Genomic DNA, 25,869 nt, shown 5'->3' with positions numbered 1-25,869 from the left:
CAAGATTAAGATGAGAACAAACCTCTTCATTCAGGAGATGGTAAATCTTTGGAATTCTCCACCCCAGAGGGTTTGGGAAGATCAGTCGTTAAGTAAGTTCAAGATTGAGAATGATAGATTTCTAGATGCTAATTATATAAAGCATTTAGAACTAGAACGGGAATAAAGCAATCGGGTAGAATCATCTAGAATGGCCTACTGTTGTGCCTGTGTTTCTTTATTTTCAAGACCTCCCAAAGTTCCTTTGCACCCAATTATTACTAATGAATTACTGTATTAACTGTTGTAACGTATTTAGCAAATCATATGCAGCAGGGTCCCACAAACAACAATGTGACCGTTATGGGGAGTGGCAGCAGGGTCAGTGGACTAGTAATCCTGATGCCCACTCTAAATGGCTGGAGACATGGGTTCAAGTGCTTTCATGACAATTTGGGAGCTTTCAACTAAATTAATAAATGCAAATTTGAGTGAGTGTGGCATCAAAGAGCCCCCAATAAAACTGATCTCGAAGGAAATGAAGGGCTAAATTTCTGCAGTGGCTGGCACAAAAGAAATGTTGTTGGAGATCAGTTATCTCAGCCTCAGGACATGCTTAAAGGAGTTCCTCAGAGTAAGTGTCCAAGGTCCAACCCTCTTCAGCTACTTCATAAATGATGTTCAAAAATCACACAACACCAGGTTATAGTGACCCCAGTTAGATCACTTCTCATCATTCTAAACTATGAGAATAATCCTAAACTGCTGAATCTCTCCTCAAGACAAGCCTTTCATAACTGGAATTACTCTACTGACCTTCTCTGAACTGTGCCAATGAAATTTCATCCATCTTCCTGTAAAGGGACCAACTTTGTATGTAGTACTCCAGGTGCAGTCTCACTACAGTTGTAGCACTTCCCTCTTTATATACTCCATTCCTTTAGCAACAAATGCCAAAATTCTAATTGTCTTTATTACCTGCTGTACCTGCACTCTAACTTTCTGCAATTCATGCACGAGGACACCTAGATCCCACCGAACTGGAGCACTCTGAAGTTTCTTTTCATTTAGATAATATACTAGCTTTCTATTTCTCAAAACCACAATGAACAACTTCATACTTATCCGCATTCAACTTCATTTTCCAAATTTTGGCCCATTCACCTAACCTCTCCATATCCATTTGTAAATTGCTTATTTCTTCATTGCACTTTACTGTCCCACCTGCTTTAGTGTCATCTGCAAACTTGGCTATAATACATTCTAACCCTCACATCCAAGTTATTAATTTACATTGTGAATAGATTGGAAGGTTGCCCAGCGATTGTTGATGGGAGAGATTTTGAATTTGGAAGCCAGGCTAAGTCCCTATTTACTGACTATCAGAGGGTATTGAAGTTAGCAGCTGGTTGAAGGATCTGATCATTGACTTGCCCTTTACATTGGAGCTGAGAGGCTGTGTACGCACCAAGTCTGCTTGGATGATGCTACACACTGTGCTTGAGAGTTCTGCATAAACCAACAAAGCTCAGAATAAAACTTTCCAGGATGGATATTAATTGGCAAACTGCTTGGGTTTGTTGAAGTGTGCAGCTGGATAACTGACTGGAGCTAGGATTAGGTCCTTACAAAGCAGAGAGTGAAAACCTCGAATAAAAAGTTAGTCAGGTGGTTATGAAACCCCTAGATTGTTCAAAAAACCCATCTGGTTCACTAATGTCCTTCAGGGAAAGAGATCTGGCGTCTTTACCTTGTCTGGCATAAATGTGACTCTGGACAAATGTCAATGTGGTTGATTCATGAATTTCTTCTGCGATGGTTCAGCGAGCAACCCAATTGTATTGGGATGCATAATACTTCTTGCCATGTCCCTTGGATGAATTTTAATGTGTTCAGATTTGTGTCTTATCTGGTGCTGCAATAATAATATTTCTAGTATGTTTTAATTGTAAACTTGGTAGTGTGTGGTTTAACCTTTGGAGAGAGGTTGTTTACAATGGGCCGCCTTCTTCCTGCAGCTTTGATGGCTCAGATCGAGGACCTTATCATTAAAGCACTGATTGCAGCCGAGCTTCACATTGCTTCTGCTTCCAAAATGTTTGTGCCCCACAGAGGCAACTGCTTTGGTAAGTTTACTTTCTTGTGAATGTGGACTGTAAATTTACAATGATTCTTGTGGTTTTGTGGGTTTTCACCAGAAGTTCTCTTACTTAAGAATAAGAACATCCATGAGTTTTACCAGGATTTCCAGAGGAAGTGGTCAAGGCTGGGTCAATTACAACATTTAAGAGGCCTTAGGATGGGTACATGAATAGGAAGGGTTTGGAGGGATATGGGCCTGGTGCTGGCAGGTGGGACTAGATTGAGTTGGGATATCTGGTCGGCATGGACGGGTTGGACCGAAGGATCTGTTTCCATGCTGTACATCTCTATGACTCTATGATGGCCTAATGTTAGACTATTATTAAACTATTAATGCGGAGACCCAGGTAACGTTCTGGGGATCTGGGTTGAAATCCTGCCATGGCTGAAATTCAATGAAAATCAGGAATTACCAGTTTAATGATGATTGTCAGGAAAATCCCCATTTGGTTCACTAATGCCCTTTAGGGCAGGAAGCTGCCATCCTTACCCGGTCTGGCCTACATGTGACTCCAGACAGACAGCAATATGAATGACTTTTAACTGCCCTCTGGGCAATTATGGATGGGCAATGAATCCTGGCCTAACCAATGATGCCCTCATTCTATAAATGAATTTTTTAAAATGTTAGGTTATAGGAGATGGCCATTTGCCCAATTGAATCTGTGCAGATTCCTTCAAAGAGCTATCTATTTAATTATTCCTAGTTTCTTGCTCTTTCCATTTAATTTCTTTCTTTTTCAGATGTATGTATAATTTATAGCAAATAAAAGTTATGATATAGTAAGGCAGAGTCATCTGGTTTTGTAAAAGGGGTATTAAAATAGCTGCTATAAACATGATTATTACTACTCTGTCTCCTTATGTCTCAGTGGTGCTGTGTCTCAGCGTCACACCCGCACACTATCTCTCTATTGCTCACCCTCTCTCACTCTGTTGTCTTTCGTTCTCTGTCATGGCTGTGTGTCTCTTGTCCTTGTGATCGTGCTCTGTCTCTTGCTGTCTCAATTACCTTCTCTGCCTCGCATTCTTTATTGCACAGTCTCTTGGTAGGCCTTGCTTGCTGCGTCTATCTGTATGTGGTGTTGCTCAGTCTGTGTTTGTGTGTTTGCATGTCATTTGCTCACTCTGTTTGTAAGACAAATGCTCTCTTTCCTTTTCCCTCTTTCTTTCTGGATTTAGTAAAGGGAGGTCATGCCTGACAAACCTGTTGGAACTTTTTGAAGAGGTAACAAGTAGGTTAGACCAGGGAAACCCAGTGGATGTGGTCTATCTAGACTTTCAAAAGGCCTTTGATAAGGTGCCACACGGGAGGCTGCTGAGCAAGGTGAGGGCCCATGGTGTTTGAGGTGAGCTGCTGGGGTGGATTGAGGATTGGCTGTCTAACAGAAGGCAGAGAGTTGGGATAAAAGGTTCTTTTTCAGAATGGCAGCCGGTGACGAGCGGTGTCCCGCAGGGTTCGGTGCTGGGGCCACAGCTGTTCGCATTATATATTAATGATTTGGATGAGGGAACCGGGGGGCATTCTAGCGAAGTTTGCCGATGATACGAAGTTAGGTGGACAGGCAGGTAGTACTGAGGAAGTGGGGAGGCTACAGAAGGATCTAGACAGGTTGGGAGAGTGGTCCAGGAAATGGCTGATGGAATTTAACGTGAGCAAGTGCGAGGTCTTGCACTTTGGCAAAAAGAATAAAAGCATGGACTACTTTCTGAATGGTGAGAAAATTAATAAAGCCAAAGCACAAAGGGATCTGGGAGTGCTAGTCGAGGATTCTCTAAAGGTAAACATGCAGGTTGAGTCTGTGATTAAGAAAGCGAATGCAATGTTGTCTCTTATCTCAAGAGGGTTGGAATATAAAAGCAGAGATGTACTACTGAGACTTTATAAAGCTCTGGTTAGGCCCCATTTGGAGTACTGTGTCCAGTTTTAGTCCCCACACCTCAGGAAGGACATACTGGCAATGGAACGTGTCCAGCGGAGATTCACACGGATGATCCCTGGAATGACAGGTCTAGCATATGAGGAACGGCTGAGGATACTGGGATTGTATTCGTTGGAGTTTAGAAGATTAAGGGGAGACTTAATAGAGACGTACAAAATAATACATGGCTTGGAAAAGGTGGATGCTAGGAAATTGTTTCTGTTAGGCGAGGAGACTAGGACCCGTGGACACAGCCTTAGAATTAGAGGGGGTCATTTCAGAACGGAAATGCGGAGACATTTCTTCAGCCAGAGAGTGGTGGGCCTGTGGAATTCATTGCCACGGAGTGCAGTGGAAGCCGGGACGCTAAATGTCTTCAAGGCCGAGATTGATAGGTTCTTGTTGTCTAGAGGAATTAAGGGCTACGGGGAGAACGCTGGTAAGTGGAGCTGAAATGCGCATCAGCCATGATTGAATGGCGGAGTGGACTCGATGGGCCGAATGGCCTTACTTCCACTCCTATGTCTTATGGTCTTATGGAGCCAATTGTCCTCCCTCTCCTCTTTTGTATCTCTCACTCTGTGATATAAGGCATCACCTTTCAACAGGTAGTCGATAATGTTACAAGAAGTGAACCCTGGCCATGAAGAGTCAGTGTGGAGAAGGACTTAGTCCAAGATGATCATTAGGGATTTCTTTCTGTTCTCTGTGTAATGTACTTAGAGATGAACATGGAACAGGTCTTAGCAACCCAGGCTATTTCTCCAACTAAGTGAGTTTTGAGAAGATTTGTAGCTCAAGTTGAGGTTTGGAAGTAGGTTTGCTAGCTGAGCTTGAAGGTTCTTTTCTAGATGTTTTGTCACCACACTAGGTAACATCTTCAGTGGGCCTCGGGCGAAGCACTGCTGAAAAACCCTGCTTTCTATTTTTTTGGGTTGGTGATGTCATTTCCTGTGGTGATGTTATTTCGTGTGGTGAAGTCACTTCCTGTTCCTTTTCTCAGGGGGTGGTAGATGTGGTCTAACTTGACGTGTGTGTTGATAGAGTTCCGATTGGAATGCCATACTTCTAGGAATTCTCGTGTGTGTCTGACAAACCAAACAAAGACATTCACGAGAATTCCTAGAAGCATGGCATTCCAACCGGAACTCTATCAACACACACATCGAGTTAGACCCTTTCTACCACCCCCTGAGAAAAGGAACAGGAAGTGACTTCATCACAGGAAATAACATCACCACATGAAATGGCATCGCCAACCAAACATATAAATAGAAAGCAGGGTTTTTCAGCAGTGCTTCGCCTGAGGCCCACTGAAGATGTTACCTAGTAGGGTGACAAAACATCTAGAAATGAACCTTATCCAACTAAGCACATTTAGATGGTGGTAGCAAACACTTTGAATTAATGACAATCAAATCTGGCAGATGCATAAAGTGTAAAATAAGGGTGCGAAGCAGTTCTGAGGATAAATCAGAATGAAAGTAAATGAGAGGAAACAGAAATGGAGCTGAAATGAGATATAGAAAGAAAGCCAAAGGAAGACTGACTATCTCAGGCGAAGACCTGTAAACCATAGGGGGACAAACTGACAGAACATGCATGAACAGGTCTTCATGGAAAACTCCAGCAGTAAGCAAAACCAGCAGGATTCAGCACAGGCAAGCCAAGCACAAGGGCAGCTAGCAGGTGGTAACAGGGGCTAAGTTTCCAATGGCTAGTGAAAATTATTAAATCACAACAAATGGCTCCAAATAGAACTAGTGGGGACTTCAATATGCAGGTGGACTGAGAAAATCAGGTTGATAGCCTATCTGAAGAAAGAAAATTGTTGAACGTCTATATCATAGCTTTTTGGAGCAGCTTGTGGTAGAGTTCACTAAGAAACAGGCAGTTCTGGATTTGGTGCTGTTTAATGGGACAAACTTGATAAGGCAACTTAAGGTGAAAGAATCCCTAGGGGGCAGCGACCATAATATTAAAGAACTCACCCTGCAGTTTGAGAGGGCGAACCTGGAATCGGATGTAACATATTACAATTGAGTAAAGGAACTACAAAGACATGAGAGAGGAGCTGGCCAGGGTTGATTGGAAGGGGAGCCAAGGAGGGAAGATGGTAGAACACCAATGGCAGGAGTTTCCGGGGGTAATTCAGTAGAAACAGCAGAGATTCATCCCAAGGAAGAAGAAACATATGAAGGGGAGGATGCGACAATCGTGGCCGACAAGGAAAGTCAGGGACAGCATTAAAACAAAAGAATAGGCATACAGTGTGGTGAAGATTAGTGGGAAGCCAGAGGAATTAGGAAGCCTTTAAATACCAGCAGAGGACAACTAAAAAAGCAGCAAGGGGGAGAAGATGAAATATGAGGGTTCAGAAAGATTTACAAAGATGTTGCCAGGGTTGGAGGGGTTGAGCTGTAGGGAGAGGCTGAATAGGGTGCGGCTGTTTTCCCTGGAGTGTTGGAGCCTGAGGAGTGACCTTAGAGATTTAGCTGAAATGTCTGAAGGTGAATAACTCACCCAGACCAGACAGACTACATTCCAAAGTTCTGAAGGACATAGCTGAGGAGATTGTAGAGGCATTGGTTGTAATCTTTCAGGAATCACTGGAATCAGGGAGGGTTTTCGAGGGCTAGAAAGTGGCTAATATCGCATCCCTGCTTAAGAAGGGAGGGAGGCTGAAAACAGGAAACTGTCGGCTGGTTAGCCTGACCCTTGGTTGTTGGTAAGATTTTAGAACTCATCACTCAGGATGACATTGTGGAGTACTTTGAAATGCATGTTAAAATAGGGCTGAATCAGCACCGTTTCATCAGCAGAACATCATGCCTGATAAATCTGTTCGAACTCTTTGAGGTATTGAGTAAGTTAGACAAAGGAGAGCCATTGGACATGATATATTTGGACTTCCAAAAGCCATTTGATAAGGTGCTGTATAGGAAGCTGCTAAATAAGAAGAGAGTCCAGGTGTTAGGGGTAAGGTACTGGCGTGGGTAGAGGATTGGCTGACTGGCAGAAGGCAGAGAGCAGGGATAAAGGAATCTTTTTCAGGATGGCAGCTGGTGACTGGTGGAGTTTTGCAGGTGTCAGTGTTGGGACCACAGCTATTCATGGATGGGGAAAAATCTACACTGTAATATCTAGCACAAAGCAAATTGTTAATTATTCAAGGTCAATATCTCACCTCCAGGACAACACTGCAGGAGTTCCTCAAAGTAGTGTTCTTGGCCCAACTATCTTCTGCTGCTTTATTAATAAACATTCCTCCATCTTAACGTCAGAAATGGGTGGTACGCTATTTATTACACAATGTTCAGCATCATTCATGACTCCTCAGATACTGAAGCGGTCCATGCCCAAAGGCAAGAAAATCTGGACAATATCTAGGTTTGGACTGAAAAGTTTAAGTGATGTTATCACCCAATAAGTGCCAGGCAATGACCATCTCCAACAAGAGAGAATCTGACCATCGTCCCTGGGTGTGAACAAAATTTAGAAAATGCTGGTGAAACTGAGGAGGTCTGGCAAAATCTGTGGAGACAAATCAGAGTTAACAATTTGAATCAAGTAACCCTTCTTCTGTGATAAGCTTAAAGGAGTGCTTGTACTCTCTGTTGTTTTAAATTATACTTTTGCCTACAAAACAATGTGCTTTGTCAATAGTGCTTTTGTCATTTATTATAGTGAATGTTCTAAAATGTGAAATTTTGCCATCTTAGTCTTTCAGCTGGAAACTGGTAGTTCAGATCTCTTTTGGAAACTTATCTGATTCCATGGTGATCAGAAAATTTTGCTCTCCTTGTCATTGAGTATTGTCTTGCAATCTAAGGCAATCAAGGAATATGGGGTTTACACAGAGAAGTGGAGTTGAGGTTGAGGTTGATGTGCCATAAATTTATTGTCTGACAGAGCAAGTTCAAGTGTCCATATGACCTACTCCAGCTCCTATTTCTTGTGTTTCTATGCAGGAGAGTAACCCACTCTCCAGTGTCTAATACCCTTGCGAGATTGTTTGCAAGAGTGTGGGTGAGCATGAATATTTGTGTACCGTTCTCAAAGGAGAGAGCAGAGAGCTTGTGAGGGCACTGGACAGCCAGAGTCAAGCAGTCAAATCAGACAAAACTTTATATCCTGCTAGTGCACATAACACAGCCCTTTGGAAAAGAAAAGTCTAATAAAGGAAAAGGTAAATAAATGTGGAGAAAGAAAACCCCTGTCAGGTTCTGGGTGGGAGCCAAGCCTCAGATGGTTTACTTGGAATGTGCAGATTCAGATTAACTTGCCTTGCATGGAGACAAGCTGGCCTGTTTCTTCAAAACTTGAATAACAACTTGTGGAAGAAGATATTTCTCAGCCAACTGTTAAGCTTGCTTGCCCTGCTGTTTTGAATCTCTTTCAGGCCAATATCACCCTTTGTCCTCGAAACAAAATGGTCAAACCTGGCTCAGGAATTTCTCTGCTTCACTGTTGTCCAACTGTTTGTTTATTTTATAAACTGCCGGCAAATTCCTTTTTGCTTTTTGAAGGTTTTATTAATTTATTTTTATAAATTGATGGTTATTCAACCTAAAACAAAGTGCAGCTTGTATTTTTCGACCTCCTTTTACTGGAGCCAAACCTTTCTCCTCCCCGTTAATTACCCCCGATAGTCCTTTGCCCTTTCTTTTAAGTTAGCAACATTGCTACTCTGTCTTTCCCTTTTAAATTGTATTTGCTATCTGAGGCTACGCTTCCCATTGCTTTCTTGTTTTTGGAATTCTATTTCTTTTTATCAGGGGTGTTGTTCACGAGTAGCAAACTGTTGAGAGTGGCAAAGGAACGCTGGGTTGTGTTACAGAATGTGGTTGTGTGTGTGTCTGGTGTAGTAATATGTCAGATCCTTTCCTGCTGTGCTTTAAGGGAGGATGAGATTTTGAGTTTGAAATTAGTGTATTTTCTGAGTCTTTGATACTATGCCTGTGTATTTTACCTAAGAGCCACAGTTAAACTAGTGCATTGTTTTAGGGTTTTACACTCCAGGAAAGAAAGACTTGCATTCTGCAACCTTGGGATATGCCTTTGTATTTGACAACTACGGAAGTACTTTTGAAATGTAATCACTATTCTTTACATAGAGAGTGGTGGGTGCATGGAATGCACTGCCAGCAGTGATAGTAGAGTGAGATACATTAGGGACATTTAAGCGACTCTTGGATAGGCACATGGAAGATAGTACAATGAAAGGTACGTAGGTTAGTTTGATCTTGGAGCAGGATAAAAGATCAGTGCAACATGCTGAACAAAGAGACCTTGGGGTGCAGGTTCATAGCTCCTTGAAAGTGGAGTCGCAGGTAGATAGGATAGTGAAGAAGGCATTTGGTATGCTTTCCTTTATTGGTCAGAGTATTGAGTACAGGAGTTGGGAGGTCATGTTGCGGCTGTACAGGACATTGGTTAGGCCACTGTTGGAAAATTGCATGCAATTCTGGTCTCCTTCCTATCAGAAAGATGTTGTGAAACTTGAAAGGGTTCAGAAAAGATTTACAAGGATGTTGCGAGGGTTGGAGGATCTGAGCTATAGGGAGAGGCTGAACAGGCTGGGGCAGTTTTCCCTGGAGCGTCAGAGGTGGAGGAGTGACCTTATAGCGGTTTACGAAATTATGAGGGGCATGGATAGGGTAAATTGGGAAAGTCTTTTCCCTGGGGTCAGAGAGTCCAGAACTAGAGGGCATAGGTTTAGGGTGAGAGGGGAAAGATATAAAAGACCTAAGGGGCAACTTTTTCACACAGAGGGTGGTACGTGTATGGAATGAGCTGCCAGAGGATGTGGTGGAGGCTGGTACATTTGCAACATTTAAGAGACATTTGAATGGGTATATGAATAGGAAGGGTTTGGAGGGATATGGGCTGGGTGCTGGCAGGTGGGACTAGATTGAGAGGGGATATCTGGCATTGACAGGTTGGATTGAAGGGTCTGTTTCCATGCTGTACATCTCTATGACTCTATGACTGTGTAACATCAAGGCTCAAAGGGCCTGTATTGTTCTATGTTCTTCTATTGTAATGTAGGAAGCGCAACAGCCAATTTGCACAAAGCAAGTTCCCACAAGTAGCAATGGGGTTATGGCAGATAATCTGTTGCTCAGGGAAAGCTTATTGACCAGGACACAGGAGTATTCCCCTACTGTTTAAGTAGTGCTTTGAAATTTTTAATATCCACCTGAGACAACACATATTACATAGGTATATGAAGTTACAAGGTACTTAGAGCACAGCAGCTGGCTATTCTGCCTGTGAGGCCCATGCTGCTAAATGTGCTGCACATAGTTGAATATCTGATTTGCAAGATGGCAGCTCTGGCAGTCTCTTTCCCAGAACTGCACTGAGGTGCCCTCTACATTGTGGGTGGGCTCAAGTCTCCAAGATTTGAAGCTTTCTGCTTTGGAGGCAAGAATGCCACGTGGGTATGGGGTCTGAACTAGCTATTTCTTCTACACACTGAGATCCTCAACCACTTATTAGGTACAGGTGAGTCTGGTGAAATGCTCCAGGATAGGAACATTCTATTTGCAGCTTTCACCAGAGAGAAGGATTTGGAATGCCATTGAATTCCAGATAGGCCAGTTTCTCTCATGAATTGGGAGTCTGGGCAATACTAATGTAGGATCTGTAATGTTTTGTTTGAAGTCTATGAATGATTTATTTAAGTGTATGATAACTGTGATTTATCTTTGAATGTGTGCTATTTTAAAGGTGACAACATGTACATGGTCTTTGCAGAGATATATTTAGGTTGCAGCATGGCCACATGATCTGGAGATATAGATGAACCACAGGTGGTGATTAAAGATAGGGAGACCTGCATTTATAGTATATAGAATCACCTTAGTATATTTCAAATATCTTAAACCATTTCAAATGCAGTATATTATCGATATTGTAAATTAGTGACAACATACCGATGAAGGAAATAGTTTTGAAAGCAATTAGACTGTGTCCTGAAGGAGGTAGTCTAGTTTCATCTCAGCTGCAGTGTGGTGACAGACTGATCTGTTATATGTTGTACGCGATTACGTTCCTGTCATTGTAAACTCTGCTGTAATGTGAGCAATGCCGCCTAGGATCTGCTAACCAGTAAAAATAGTACCTCTCTGTTGCACCTGTCTATTGGAAAATTTCAGTATCATACTTCAGAAAATAAAGTCATTTGCCTAAGCTGCCGTAGCAACAAGAAATACCTTGATGATACAGGAGTCAGAATATTTTTGTCTCATCCAATCAGTACAAACTATATTTAGTGAGGAGCTATTTGAGTTCATGTCCTTAAAATGAGACAGCTCCCCCCTTGCAGCAGAATACAACACCATGGCCTATCAGCTCCTGTTGGTAATAGATGTAACTGTATTTATTAAAAATCAAAGGGATAGAAATGCAATCATTGATCTGGAGCCTGAATTCTCCACCTGTCCTCTTCTCAATGTCAATATTTAGATTTGCTTTTTAAGCTGTATGAGCTTAAAAAGACAGCCTAGGCAGCAGCTGGACAGCACAGCTGTGCTTCAAACCAAGAGAGTTAGTGGCTAGCCTGAAAGGAATAAGGGTAGTTTACAAATTCCTTCAAGGTCTTGTCTTTCTTTATTCTTGTAACATCTCCCATCCCAATTTTGTCCATCATCTCTGAAATCCATTTCCATTGCCCAACCATTTGTAATTGTGTCTTTCTCTGAGTAACGCACACCAGCCCCCACCAAACCTTTTGGGCTCTTTTTGTTTCACTCCAGTATTAAAATTTTTTGATCATTAATCCTAATCTCTGAAATACTTTGGAATGTTTTACTATAAGAAGAGAGGCGCTGAGGAGAGGGTTCAGACCCAGCTGAAGGCCCTGTCAGCTCAACTCCTGACCCCTCAAAGCCCCAAATCAGAATTAACATTTTGGTTCAGTGACCCTTCCTCAGAATCGCTGGCAGCTAGGAACAGGTTGGTTTTTATGCAGAAGATAGGTTAGGGGGAGGGGAGAAGGAGTTAGTGATAGGTGGAGATAGAGCCCAAAGAGAGAGAAGAATAGATGGACAGATGAAGAAGTGAATAATAATAAATGAAAATTTATTAGTGGATATGTAATGGCTAATGATGGGGGTGTGCAATAGCAGACCATGTGATAACAAGGCCTGGTGTGTGAGGGCCGGAGTAAGCTCATGTGAAAGTGCCTCAAACCCTAAAATTGTTGAACTCAATATTGAGTCCAGAAGGGTGTTAAGTTCCCAAGTGGAAAATGAGGAGCTGTTGTTCCAGCTTGTGCTGAGCTTCTCTGAACCACTGCAGTGAGCCTGAGACAGAGATGTTGGCCGGGGAACAAGGTGATGTGCTGAAGTGGAAGGCAAATGGAAAGTCAGGGTCTTTATTGTGGCCAGGTGTTCTGTGAAGCCGTTGCCCAGTCTATGCTTAATTTCCGCAATGTAGAGGAGACCGCATTGTGAGCAGTGAATGCTGTATTGGTAGTTCTCATTTAAAGCGTGTTTCAGCAGTGCAATTTGGCTATAAGAGTTAGGGAACAGTATATTCGCGAGTACTTACCTCCGTTCACAGGAGTGCGATTCCAGTGGTGATCGTTTCACATGCTTTGTTCTGCGCATGTGCCAATGTCAGCTGCCATTCGAGAATGTGAGAGGTACAGTACTAGTACTTGAGCAGCTTCAACCTAAAAATTAAACTAACGAATGTTCATTGCTATCCCTCTGATACAAGAGCATTCTTGTATAATTCTTATATAATCTTCGAGGAGAAAGTGAGGACTGCAGATGCTGGAGATCAGAGCTGAAAATGTGTTGCTGGAAAAGCGCAGCAGGTCAGGCAGCATCCAAGGAACAGGAGAATCGACGTTTTGGGCATGAGCCCTTCTGATTCCTGAAGAAGGGCTCATGCCCGAAATGTCGATTCTCCTGCTCCTTGGATGCTGCCTGACCTGCTGCACTTTTCCAGCAACACATTTTCAGCTAATTCCTATATAAGACCTGTATAATTCCTGCACGACTGCATCACTCTTATGCACACCATTTGTCTTTCTAATTTGTTCTTGTACATGCAAAGCACACAATCTAAACCAATGTCCAAGAAACAGTCAGAAGACAATCAACCATAGCCATCCACTTCTGTGACTACAACTACTGGATGTAGGTTTGCTCGCTGAGCTGGAAGGTTCACTTTCAGACGTTTTGTCACCACACGAGGTAACATCTTTAGTGAGCCTCCAGACGAAGCACTGCTGATGATTCCTGATTTCTATTTATATGCTTGGGTTTCTTTGGGTTGGTGATGCCATTTCCTGTGGTGATGACATTTCCTGTTCTTTTTCTCACGGTGTGGTAAATGGGGTCCATGTCAATGTGTTTGTTGATAGAGTTGGAATGTTGGAATGCCATACTTCTAGGAATTTTCGTGGGTGTCTCTGTTTGGCTTGACCTAGGGTGGGTGTTTTGTCCCAGTTGAAGCGATGTCCTTCCTTATGTCTATGTAAAGAAACTAGTGTGAGAGGGTCATGTCGTTTTGTGGCTACTTGGTGTTCATGTATCCTGGTGGCTAGCTTTCTGCCTGTTTGTCCAATGTGGTGTTTGTTAGAGTTCTTGCACAGTATTTTGTAAATGACATTAGTTTTGCTTGTTGTCTGTATAGAGTCTTTTAAGTTCATTAGCTGCTGCTTTAGTGAACATCATGTGAACATTAGTGAACATAAATGAACATCAACTAGCCACAAAACGACAGGACCCTCTCTCACTAGTATTCTTACAAACAGATAAGGAAGGACACCACTTCGACTGGGAAAACACATCCATTCTAGGACAAGCCAAACAGAGACACGTATGCAAATTCCTAGAAGCATGACATTCCAACCAGAACTCTATCAACAAACCTATTGACTTGGACTCCATTTACCACACCCTGAGAAAAAGAACAGGAAATGACATCACCATAGAAAATGACATCACCATTGGATTCATGAACCGTGGATGACTGGAAAAATCGTACGACTAGCCAAGAGGAAAAGGGAAGCATACATAAAGTCCAGGCAGCTAAGAACAGAATGGGACCTGAAGAAACATCGGAAGAGTGGGGCCATTCTTAAACATGGAATCAAGCGGGCTAAAAGGGGTCATGAAATTGCTTTAGCAAGCATAATTAAGGAGAAAACAAGCGGGTAACTAGAGAAAGGATTGGTCCACTAAAGGATAATGAAGGAACCTAAGAGAATGGGTGTGATTCTGAATGAGTACTTTGCATCAGTGTTCACTGAGGAGAGGAACATGATGAATCTTGAGATTAGAGACAGATGTTTGATTAGTCTGGATCATGTTGACATAAGTAGGGAAGATGTGTTGGGTATGCTAGAGGTTATTAAGATGGACAAATCCCCAAGACCGGATGGGATCTATCCCAGGTTGCTGAGGGAGGCAAGAGAGGAAATAGCTGGGGCCCTGACAGATATCTTTGTGGCATCCTTAAACACCGGGGAGGTGCCAGAGGACTGGAAGGTTGCTCAAGTTGTCCCCCAGTAAAAGAAGGGTATTAGGGATATTCCAGGTAACTATAGACCAGTGAGCCTGACGTCAGTAGTGGAAAAGTTGCTGGAGAAGGTACTGAGGGATAGGATCTATTTATATTGAGAAAAGAATGGGCTTATCAGTGATAGGCAACATGGTTTTGTGCGGGGGAGATCGTGCCTTACCAACTTAGAGTTCTTTGAGGAAGTGATAGATTAAGTTGATAGATGAGGGAAGGGCTATTGATGTCATATACATGGACTTTAGTAAGGCGTTTGATAAGGTTCCCCATTGTAGACTAATGGAGAAAGTGATGTCACATGGTGTGCAGGGTGTTCTAGCTAGGTGGATAAAGAACTGGTTGAGCAACAGGAGACAGAGAGTAGTAGTTGAAGGGAGTTTCTCGAAATGGAGAAAGGTGACCAGTGGTGTTCCACAGGGGTCAGTATTGGGGCCGCTGTTGTTTGTGATATACATAAATTATCTGGAAGAGGGCACTGTTGGTATGATCAGCAAGTTTGCCGATGACACAAAGATTGGTGGAGTAGCAGAAAGCATCAGGATACAGTTCAATAGCACCAGTCCACAAGATTCATTGATTCGATCTTTTGCTGCTTCTGTTTTCTGATCTTCTCCATTCCAAGTCCCCTCATTTCTTAACTGAAGATATCAGCTGCTGGCACGCTAATTGTTCAGTTTTTCGGTCACTGTCAGAGACAGTAGGTTATTAGAAAATAGTGATAATAGGGAGAACTTCCAAATTTTTGTTAGTTTTCTGCAAAGAAGGTGCAAGGAACTAGCTTAAGAATACAACAGTATATACTGTTGTATTCTTAAGCTAGTTCCTTGCACCTTCTTTGCAGAAAACTAACAAAAATTTGGAAGTTCTCCCTATTATCACTATTTTCTAATAACCTACTGTCTCTGACAGTGACCGAAAAACTGAACAATTAGCGTGCCAGCAGCTGATATCTTCAGTTAAGAAATGAGGGGACTTGGAATGGAGAAGATCAGAAAACAGAAGCAGCAAAAGATCGAATCAATGAATCTTGTGGACTGGTGCTATTGAACTGTATCCTGATGCTTTCTGCTACTCCACCAATCTTTGTGTCATCGGCAAACTTGCTGATCATACCAACAGTGCCCTCTTCCAGATAATTTATGTATATCACAAACAACAGCGGCCCCAATACTGACCCCTGTGGAACACCACTGGTCACCTTTCTCCATTTCGAGAAACTCCCATCTCACAGCTTTGTCCACAAGAGAATCTGTATTCAAGTAGAGTTTTTTACAGCTTTGACCAGAGATTTTGTGGTTGGGGCTTACTCAGCTTAACAGCATTTGTTTCATATTAGAAAACCTGCTTCAACAAGGGAAACACAGGAAGGTTGTTGTCTCCTTCCCACCTCACTCACTGAAATCACAGGATGGCTGATGTTAGTTATCAAAATGAAAATTGACCACAAGGTGTGCTGGAGGCAATCATCTTAACTTGGAGTTGGGAGCCAGGCAAGGGAAAAGTGCAGAGGAAGCTTTACTCCGTATCTAACCCCTTGCTGTCCCTGTGCTGGGAGTATTTGATGGGGTCAGCATTGAGTGGGCTTTAATTCCCATTTAAAAGAGTCTAGGAATCTTTACTCTGCATCAGACCCAGTGCTGTTCCTGTCCTGGAAGTATTTGATGGGGACAATGTGGAGAGAACTTTACTCAGCATTTAAACCCATGCTGTTCCTGCCATGGGATTGTTTGCTGGGATAGTGTAAGGGGAGCTCTCCCATTTAAAGGAGTACAGAGAACTTTACTTTCAGTTTGTGAGTAGAGGGCCCTTTGTTTCATATCAAACTCAGTGCTGTTCCAGTCCTAGGAGTTTTTGATGGGGACAGTGTCAAGTGAAACTTGCTATCCATGCTGAATTAATGCTTCAAGCAAAAGGCTTTCTTTTTTGCTATTGTTAATACTGCTCAGCTTTAACACAGAATTTGAAACAATGAACTTCCAGATATCAACAGTATGCTTGGAGATAATGACACTGTTGAAGTGAAGTGCCACACTAGAGGTTAGGGGAAGCAGTGTGTGAGGCTTCAGTGCTGACAGGATTCAGTGTTTTCTTGGATCAGTTTGGATACAGCTGCAGCAGTTATTATGTTCCCAGCCAAAAACGTTAAGGGGGTTGAACTTGACAGAAACAATATTAAGACGTAGGTATTGCTAGTCACTATCTCACAGAGGATAACAGTAAACAGATCAGCAAAAACATTGCAACAGGGAAAAATAAACCTGGTGTTCAAAACATTCAATCAATTAATTCATATAGGTCCCCAGAAAAACAGCCCCCTGTCCTGAATTCAGTCCAGGTCCTGGAGAAACAAAGCCCAGTGTTGCCGGCCAGTGCCAATGAATGGGAATTTTAGCTGGTTTTATTCCTCTCCACCCTTCCAGCAATCTGCCCAAAGGGACTAGAATTGCTGCAACATAAGTACTATAAGTGGATACCATATTAGCACTATGTTCCCTAAGGACCTGTCATACCATTTTGTCTATTAACCATCATATTTATTAATATCTTGGATGAACGAATGAAGATATGGATGCCCAAGATTAAAGATGATATTAAATTGGGAGTGGCAGCATCATAAGACCTTGCTAATCGACAGATGTCTTGGCAAATTCAGTTCAACAGAGAAGTCATTCCCCCATAAACCAAATACAAATTTGGAAATTGGAGCTTTTTGAAATAGTGTGAAATTCGGAACTGTTGAGAAACAAATCACATGTGTACTTGAGCTTCCAAATCCCTTTAATATTATAGATGTGCACAAAAACCAATGAGAAAGGCTAAGAAAATGTGGCCTTTATCTCAGAAGGGTTGGGGAAGGAATTTAAACCTGATTTATACAAAGCCTCTAGTACTCCTGGGGAGCTACTTTGTACAAGATTTACTTGGGACTCCACACCTCACAAAGGTGATATTGAATTTGGAAGGGTTGCATTACAGCTTTCACTGAGGATTGAATCATGAAAATAAATTAATTCAGGTTGCAAATACTGGGATCACAGTCTCTAGAGCTTAGGAGAACAAAGGGGTGATATGATTGAGGTGTTTAAAATGTTAAATAGAATTGATAGTTTATTTTTACTGACCCTACTTCCTCTAGTGAATGACTTCAGAGTAAGGCGGCATAAGTTTAAAGCAAGAGCCAAGCCATTCGGTGACATAAACAGGAAGTACTTTGCTAAACAGAGTAGAAATCTGGAATTCTCTCCCATTGTGGGTCCCAGGAACCAATTAGATTTCAAAACTGAGGTCAATTGATTTTGTTTGATAAAGGCATCGATAGATGTTTGGTAGCTGAAATTAACTTATGGACTGACCAAATCCTGACAGAAATACCAGTAACTGGGAGAGGCAGAATGCTCTCCCTCTTTCCCTCTGCTCCAAATTCAGCAATGGGTCTTACATTAGGAAGGAGCTACCACCAACAGATACTAATTATCATCTTGTGCTGCAAAGTTTATCAAACATCCCAGAAATGAAAGGGACAGCACAGAGCACTTCTGTGCCTGTTCAAAGTGGAGGACTGAAGTTCCCTATATTTTGATGCCATCAGATGTCAGCTTCTCGCCTGTGTTGGATAACAGAGGATACTCAATGGGAATAACTCTGGCAGGATTTATATTGTGCAAGCAAGAATGATCTCATAACCAACCCACAAGCACAAATAAGTTTGCACTGGTCTCACCAGACGATTGTAAATCAAACTGAATTTGCTCCTGCAGAGCAGTCCTTTTACTCAAAATATGGTTTGCATTGCTCACAAGCACACACACAATCCATCACCATAGAGGTACTCGTGGTGGGGAGTTCGACATTGCCTTGATTTACTTCAGCTTCAGCCTGTAAAGCAGGACTACATCTAACAGCAGAGGACTGCACCTTTTTAAAATTATGTCATGAGAAATCCACTCCTTTTCCTCCACCCAGAATGCTTCGCTTGTGACACAGTCATTCTGTGACAGCCATCGAATTTGTAGACTTGAGATAGAAGCCTCTGTGGGCTAGTTTAGCACTGATCAAACAGCATGAAACTGTACTCTGAGCTCAGCCCCAATCGTCTTTTTCACTTCTCCCATTTTTCTTCCAATTGTTGTCAGTACCTCAGAAGCCATTGCGAGCCATAGTATGTAATTAGAAGTTAATCATATATGGTCAATTGGAACTGGAGTCATAAGGGCCCATACTGGCTGAAACCAGAAAACCCATTTGCAGTTTGTTTTTTAGCCATGGTCCCAGAATTTTAGAATTGGCCCGATGGAGAGAGAGGTCATTCTACATGTTGTCTGCACCAGCTCTCTAAGCAAGCAGTATAACTTCATGCAATTTCCTGTCTTTGCTGTGTAACCCTGCACATTATTTCACTTAGAGTAATCATTTCATACTCTCTTGAATACCTCATTGAGTCTATCTCTACCACATTTTCAGATAACGTATTCCAACTCTGAACTATTTTCTATGTGAAGAACCTTTATCACATCACATTACTCATTTTTGCAGTCACTTTAAATCTGTGCCCTCTTGCGTTTTTTGCAAATGGGAACAGAATCTCCCTATGTGCTGTGTCTAGAACTCTTAAGATTTTAAAAACTTGTATAGAACCTTCTCTCAAAGGAAAATTGTTGAACATCTCTAGTCCATCCTCAAAGCTGAAGTTTTTCATCCTTGGAACCATTCTTATAATCCTCTGCTGTACTCTCTCCAATGTGTTCACATTCTTCCTAAAGTGTGGCTTTAGGAATGTACACAATTGGTCACTTGAGGTCTAACTAGTATCTTACACAATTTCAGCATACAATCCTGCTATAATATTCTGTGCTGCTATTTGTAAAGCTTAAGGTACTGGTTGCTTTATTAACCATGCTTTCCACTCATCCTGCCACCTTTAATGACTTATGCACATACACCTCAGTTACCTCTGTTCCTGCACACCCTTTAGGATTGCCGCCTTTATCTGATAATGTCTCTCCATGTTCTATCAAAATGTATCATAGAATCATAGAGATGTATAGCATGGAAACAGACCCTTCGGTCCAACTCATCCATGCCGACCCAATCTAGCCCCACCTGCCAGCACCTGGCCCATATCCCTCCAAACCCTTCCTATTCATATACCCATCCAGATACCTCTTAAATGTTGCAATTGTACCAGCCACTTCCTCTGGCAGCTCATTCCATACATGTACCACCCTCTGAGTGGAAAGTTGCCCCTTAGGTCTCTTTTATATCTTTCCCCTCTCACCCTAAACCTATGCCCTCTAGTTCTAAACCCCTCCACCCCAGGGACAAGACTTTGTCTATTTATCCTATCTGTGCACCTCATGATTTTATAAACCTCTATGAGGTCACTCCTCAGCCTCCGATGCTCCAGGGAAAACAGCCCCAGCCTGTTCAACCTCTCCCTTTAGCTCAAAACCTCCAACCCTGGTAACATTCTTGTAAATCTTTTCTGAACCCTTTCAAGTTTCATAACATATTTCCAATAGGAAGGAGACCAGAATTGCACACAATATTCCAACAGTGGCCTAACCAATGTCCTGTACAGCCACAACATGACCTCCCAACTCATGTACTTAGTACTCTGACCAATAAAGGAAATCATTTACCTTCATCTCTACATTATGAACCTGCACTCCAAGGTCTCTCTGTTCAGCAACACTCCCTAGGACCTTAGCATGAAGTGTATAAGTCCTGCTAAGATTTGCTTTCCTAAAATTGCAGCACCTCACATTTATCTAAATTAAACTCCATCTGCTACTTTCAGCCCATTGGCCCATCTGATCAAGATCCTGTTGTAATCTGAGGTAACCCTCTTCACTGTCCACTACACCTCCAATTTTGGTGTCATCAGCAAACTTACTAACTATACCTTTTGTGCTCACATCCAAATCATTTATATAAATGACAAAAAGTAGTGGACCCAGCACCGATCCTTGTGGCACTCCACTGGTCACAGGCCTCCAGTCTGAAAAACAACTCTCCACCACACTCTGACACCAATCCACCCACTTCAACCTGTCTATGTCCTTTCGAAGTTCAACACTGGCATTGTCACACATTAGTGTTTCAATATATTGTGTTAATTGCAAAGTTTGAAATTGTCCCCTGTACTCCAGATCTTAGATCATTAATATGAATCAGGAAAAGCAAAGTTGTAATAACAACCACGACAAACCTTCTGATAGCCTAAAAACATCCATTAATTGTTATTCTGTTTTTCCTGTCCCTCAGTAAATTCTGTATCCAGACTGTTGCTACTGTCCTTTTTATTCCATAAACTTTAGCTTTTCTCAGACATCTGTTTTTTGGGCATGTATTGAATGCTTTCTGAAAGTCCAGGTACGTATCAACAGTGTTAGCCTCATCGACTCTATCTAGGCAACTATTCCAGCAACTTTCAGGCTTACATTTCTGGTGATGGCCACATATTATGAGATTTTCTGAATTCAGTCTTACAGCGGGCCATGGTGAGATTTGAACTTGAGACCTCAGGTTGCCAGCCAGGTAGTAAAAGTGCAATGCCTACTTTAAAAGAAACCGGGAAAGAGATCGTGGAGGCATTGCTATGCAAATTAAGAAACGGAAAATGTATTGAACAGAATGAGAAGAATCAGCACATAGAGTTTTTTTATCTTGGGGAGATTGTTGTGCTACGGTCCCCTCACAATTAGGAAACTCTCTCACTCTTACTGTGTCCCATAAGTGTAATGGAAGGATTTAGAGATCGATAAGCAATTTGTTTGGCTGTGGGACTTGAATTATGAGTTTCTGGCCCAGATGCTACCATCTTGACATCCTGCAATGAACAGTCAGTATAGGTTTCATTGCTTCACCAAGTAATTGATACTTTTGAGGAGGTTACAGATTGAGAAGAAAATGGGAATGCAGTTGCTGTAATTGTTCAGCTGTTCAAAATGGTATCTACTTGTGGTAAAACTGCCCCATGATTAGAATCACCTCATTTTAATAAGGAGGTAGAGGAGCAGAAATGAAGGAAAGGAAAGGAAGGAGAAGCTACACTTCCAACTCCACTAACTTATCGGCATCCTGCCCTATTTATCTGAGCAACTGTGGGTCACATGAAGACCAATGGCAGCAAATGACAACACCGGTTAATGTCATCCTAGAATCATGGGATAGCTGATAATGACAAATTAATCTCGATTTTGATCAGGTGTCCCTTAATAGGTTAATGAAGGTCAGGGATTGAGTAGTTAGGGGACAATGATAGAATGGAATACAAGCTGCCTTGCAGACAGAAATATGATAGTGGGGGAGAAAAAGGAACAATAATTTAAAATGCAGGAGAGAAGTGGTATTCCACAAAAATCAATGGTGCACCAGCCACGTCCACAACTGACCTTAATGATTTGGACTTTGGAATCAATGTGCAATTTCTAAATTTTCAGAAGATATTCATTTGTGTGCTACAGTCAGTACTGTAGAGGACATAGGAACAACGATTGGCCATTCAGCCCATCAAGCCTGTTGCATCATTTGAATTCTTCATGTTTACTCATGCTATACTCATAATCCTTTATACCAATCGATAAAACTTATCGACTTCTATTTTAAACCTACCCAAAGTCTGAGCTTCCACAGCCCTCCAAGGTACAGGTTTCCAATAATTCACAGCCTTCTGAGCAAATAGATGGCATCGCTCTTTTTTTTAAATTGGAGACCCTAGCTCTCGACGTCCCAATCAGGGGAAACATCTTACCCACACCTACCCTGTCTATCCCTCCAAATATTTTATTAGTTTCAATGAGATCATCTCTCATTCTCTAAAAAACCTTAGAGAATACAGCATTGTTTGCCTGATCTCTGTTCATAAAACAGTCCCACCATCCTGGGAACAAGTCTGGTGAACCTTTTCTGAGATAAGGAGATTAAAACTGCACACAGTCCTTTAGGTGCTGTCAAACCATGCTGTGATACAACTGAAGGAACACTCCATTAATCCTGTACTCAAATCCTCTTATGACGAAGATGAACATCCCATTAGCCTTCCTAACCATTGCTGCCCCTGCATTTTAGCCTTCACTGACTTATTGACAAGGTCACCCAAGTCCCTTTGTACAATTACACTGTCCAATCTCTTACCATTTCAGAAGTACTCTTCAATCTGTTTCCAAAGAGGATATCCTCACATTCTCCACATTACAGTCCATCTGGTATGCTCTTTCCCAATCATGAAATCTGTCTAAATCTTCCAGAAAATGTTTTACACATTCTTTGCAATGCACATTCCCACTTAGCTTTGTGCTAACTGTAAATTTGGAAGTATTACGTTTAGTCCCCACATCCAAGGTGGGACATCTGTGAAGCCGAGAGAATTGTGATGAGCGTGTATAAAGAGATAATCACACTGTAGGTTAAGACTCCACAGGCAGAAAGGGCATGGGTGACCACCAGTCAGGTAAGAGGAGTAGGCAAGTAGTACAAGAACCTCCTGTAACTATTCCCCTGTAAAACAGATATACTACTTTGGACACTGTTGAGGGGATTGGCCTTCCAGGGAAAAGCAGCAACAGCCAAATTCATTGCATCATAGTTGGCTATGCTGTACAGGGGAGGAGGTAAACGTGTGGAAATACAATAATTATAGGAGTTTCAACTGTGTCTGCAAAAGAGACTCCAGGATAATATATTCATTCTTAACTCATATCAGTATACAGGCTTAAACTATACCCCCCTTTTATCCAAACATCCACACATCCATTCACAAATTGGACAGACAATTCTGCCGAGTTAACATGGGTGGAAAATGTAGGCTAATGAAGGGCTCTGGCCCCAAACGTCGATTTCCCTGCTCCTCGGATGCTGCTTGACCTGCTGTGCTTTTTCAGCAACACACTTTCAGCACTGGAAAATGTAGGCAACAAGGCACAAATTCTGAATTAAGAGTCCAAACTAAGATGATAGAATGAAGTCACTTTCTCAAATTCTTTTTACTTCTAGCGACAATATCATTTGACCATGATAATCAATAGACAATAGGTGCAGGAGTAGGCCATTCTGCCCTTTGAGCCTGCACCACCATTCATTATGATCATGGCTGATCATCCTCAATCAGTATCCTGTTCCTGCCTTATCTCCATAACCCTTGATTCCACTATCCTTGAGAGCTCTATCCAACTCTTTCTTAAATGAATCCAGAGACTGGGCCTCCACTGCCCTCTGGGGCAGAGCATTCCACACACCCACCACTCTCTGGGTGAAGAGGTTTCTCCTCATCTCTGTCCTAAATGGTCTACCCCGTACTTTTAAGCTGTGTCCTCTGGTTCGGCACTCACCCATCAGCAGAAACATGTTTCCTGCCTCCAGAGTGCCCAATCCTTTAATAATCTTATACATCTCAATCAGATCCCCTCTCAGTCTTCTAAACTCAAGGGTGTACAAGCCCAGTAGCTCCAGTCTTTCAGCGTAAGGTAGTCCCGCCATTCCAGGAATTGACCTCGTGAACCTACGCTGCACTCCCTCAATAGCTAGAATGTCTTTCCTCAAATTTGGAGACCAGAACTGCACACAATACTCCAGGTGTGGTCTCACCAGGGCCCTGTACAGCTGCAGAAGCACCTCTTTACTTCTATACTCAATCCCTCTTGTTATGAAGGCCAGCATGCTATTAGCTTTCTTCACTACCTGTTGTACCTGCATGTTTACCTTCATTGACTGGTGTACAAGAACACCCAGATCTTTTTGTATTGCCCCTTTACCTAAACTGATTCCATTTAGGTAGTAATCTGCCTTCTTGTTCTTGCCACTAAAGTGGATAACCATACATTTATCCACATTAAACTGCATCTGCCAGGATCTGACCACTCACCTAACCTGTCCAGGTCACCCTGTAATCTCCTAACATCCTTCTCACATTCACCCTGCCACCCAGCTTAGTATCATCAGCAAATTTGCTAATGTTATTATTAATATCACCTTCTATATCATTAATATATATTGTAAAAAGCTGCGGTCCCAGTACTGATCCCTGCGGTACCCCACTGGTCACCGCCTGCCATTCCGAAATGGAGCTGTTTATCACTACTCTTTGTTTCTTGTCAGCCAACCAACTTTCAATCCAAGTTAGTACTTTGCCCCCAATACCATGCGCCCTAATTTTGCTCACTAACCTCCCATGTGGGACTTTATCAAAGGCTTTCTGAAAGTCCAGGTACACTACATCTATTGGATCTCCCTTGTCTATCTTCAGAGTTACATCCTCAAAAAATTCCAGAAGATTAGTCAAGCATGATTTCCCCTTCATAAATCCATGCTGACTCTGACCTATCCTGTTACTGCTATCCAGATGTGTCGTAATTTCATCCTTTATAATTGACTCCAGCATCTTTCCCACCACTGAGGTCAGACTGACTGGTGTATAATTTCCTGCTTTCTCTCTTGCTCCTTTCTTAAAAGGTGGTACAACATTAGTCACCCTCCAATCCGCAGGAACTGATCCTGAATCTTTCGAACTCTGGAAAATAATCACCAACGCATCCACAATTTCTCGAGCTGCCTCCTTCAATACCCTGGGATGTAGACCATTAGGCCCCGGGGACTTATCAACCTTCAGACCTCCAACACCAATTCATGGCAAATATAAATTCCCTTCAGTTCAGGTCCTTCAGCCACTGTTACCTCAGGGAGATTGCTTGTGTCTTCCCCAGTGAACACAGATCTGAAGTACCAATTCAATTCTTCTGCCATTTCTTTGTTCCCTGTAATATATTCCCCTGTTTCTGTCTTCAAGGGCCCAATTTTAGTCTTAATCCTCATTTCAGTAGCTAGACAACTGGATTTGGGTTTTGCTTGAGTTAGAATTTTTTTTCCCCAGAATCTTTGAGTGCTGTTTCTTTTCCACCCACAGAGAGAGGTGGGGGGGGGGAGGAGAAGGTGGGGGGGGTTGAGGGGGAGGAGAAGGGGGGGGGGGGGTGGGGGGGAAGGGGGGGTGGAGGGGGAGGGGGAGGGGGAGGGGGAGAGGTGGCGGGAGAGGGGGGAGAGAGAGAGAGAGAGAGACCTGTCTTGATTTGTCGAGTACAACTAACCCATCTCCCCATTCTGTGATAAATTGCAACTTACTTAATCAAAAACTGTTACAGGGTCAATGTTTAATTGAACAACACATTGTGCCAATGTGTCTCACAAACGTATTATATCCAAAATCCACAAAAGTTACATGAACTTGTGCAACCAAAAATGAACACCAGGCTGTTTCACTTTAGCTTCTGCAATGTAACCTGTTGTTCTCTCC

At 42.3% G+C, this 25,869-nt stretch overlaps 1 protein-coding gene across 4 annotated transcripts in view; it reads left to right on the top strand.

The window, feature by feature from the left end:
• Window positions 1-25,869, top strand: part of ttll5 (tubulin tyrosine ligase-like family, member 5) — a 453,533-nt gene that overhangs the window by 74,574 nt on the left and 353,090 nt on the right. For all 4 annotated transcript variants that reach the window (XM_072567973.1, XM_072567972.1, XM_072567971.1 and 1 more), the window contains one exon: window positions 1,998-2,105. In XM_072567973.1, coding sequence (XP_072424074.1) covers window positions 1,998-2,105 — 108 coding nt within the window. The remainder of the gene's footprint in view (window positions 1-1,997; window positions 2,106-25,869) is intronic.

The sequence above is a fragment of the Chiloscyllium punctatum genome, chromosome 4 (genome assembly GCF_047496795.1).
Source record: "Chiloscyllium punctatum isolate Juve2018m chromosome 4, sChiPun1.3, whole genome shotgun sequence".
In the NCBI taxonomy this organism is placed as follows: domain Eukaryota; kingdom Metazoa; phylum Chordata; class Chondrichthyes; order Orectolobiformes; family Hemiscylliidae; genus Chiloscyllium; species Chiloscyllium punctatum.
Note: the sequence above shows the minus strand (reverse complement) of the source record. Positions and strands in the feature narration are given on the sequence as shown.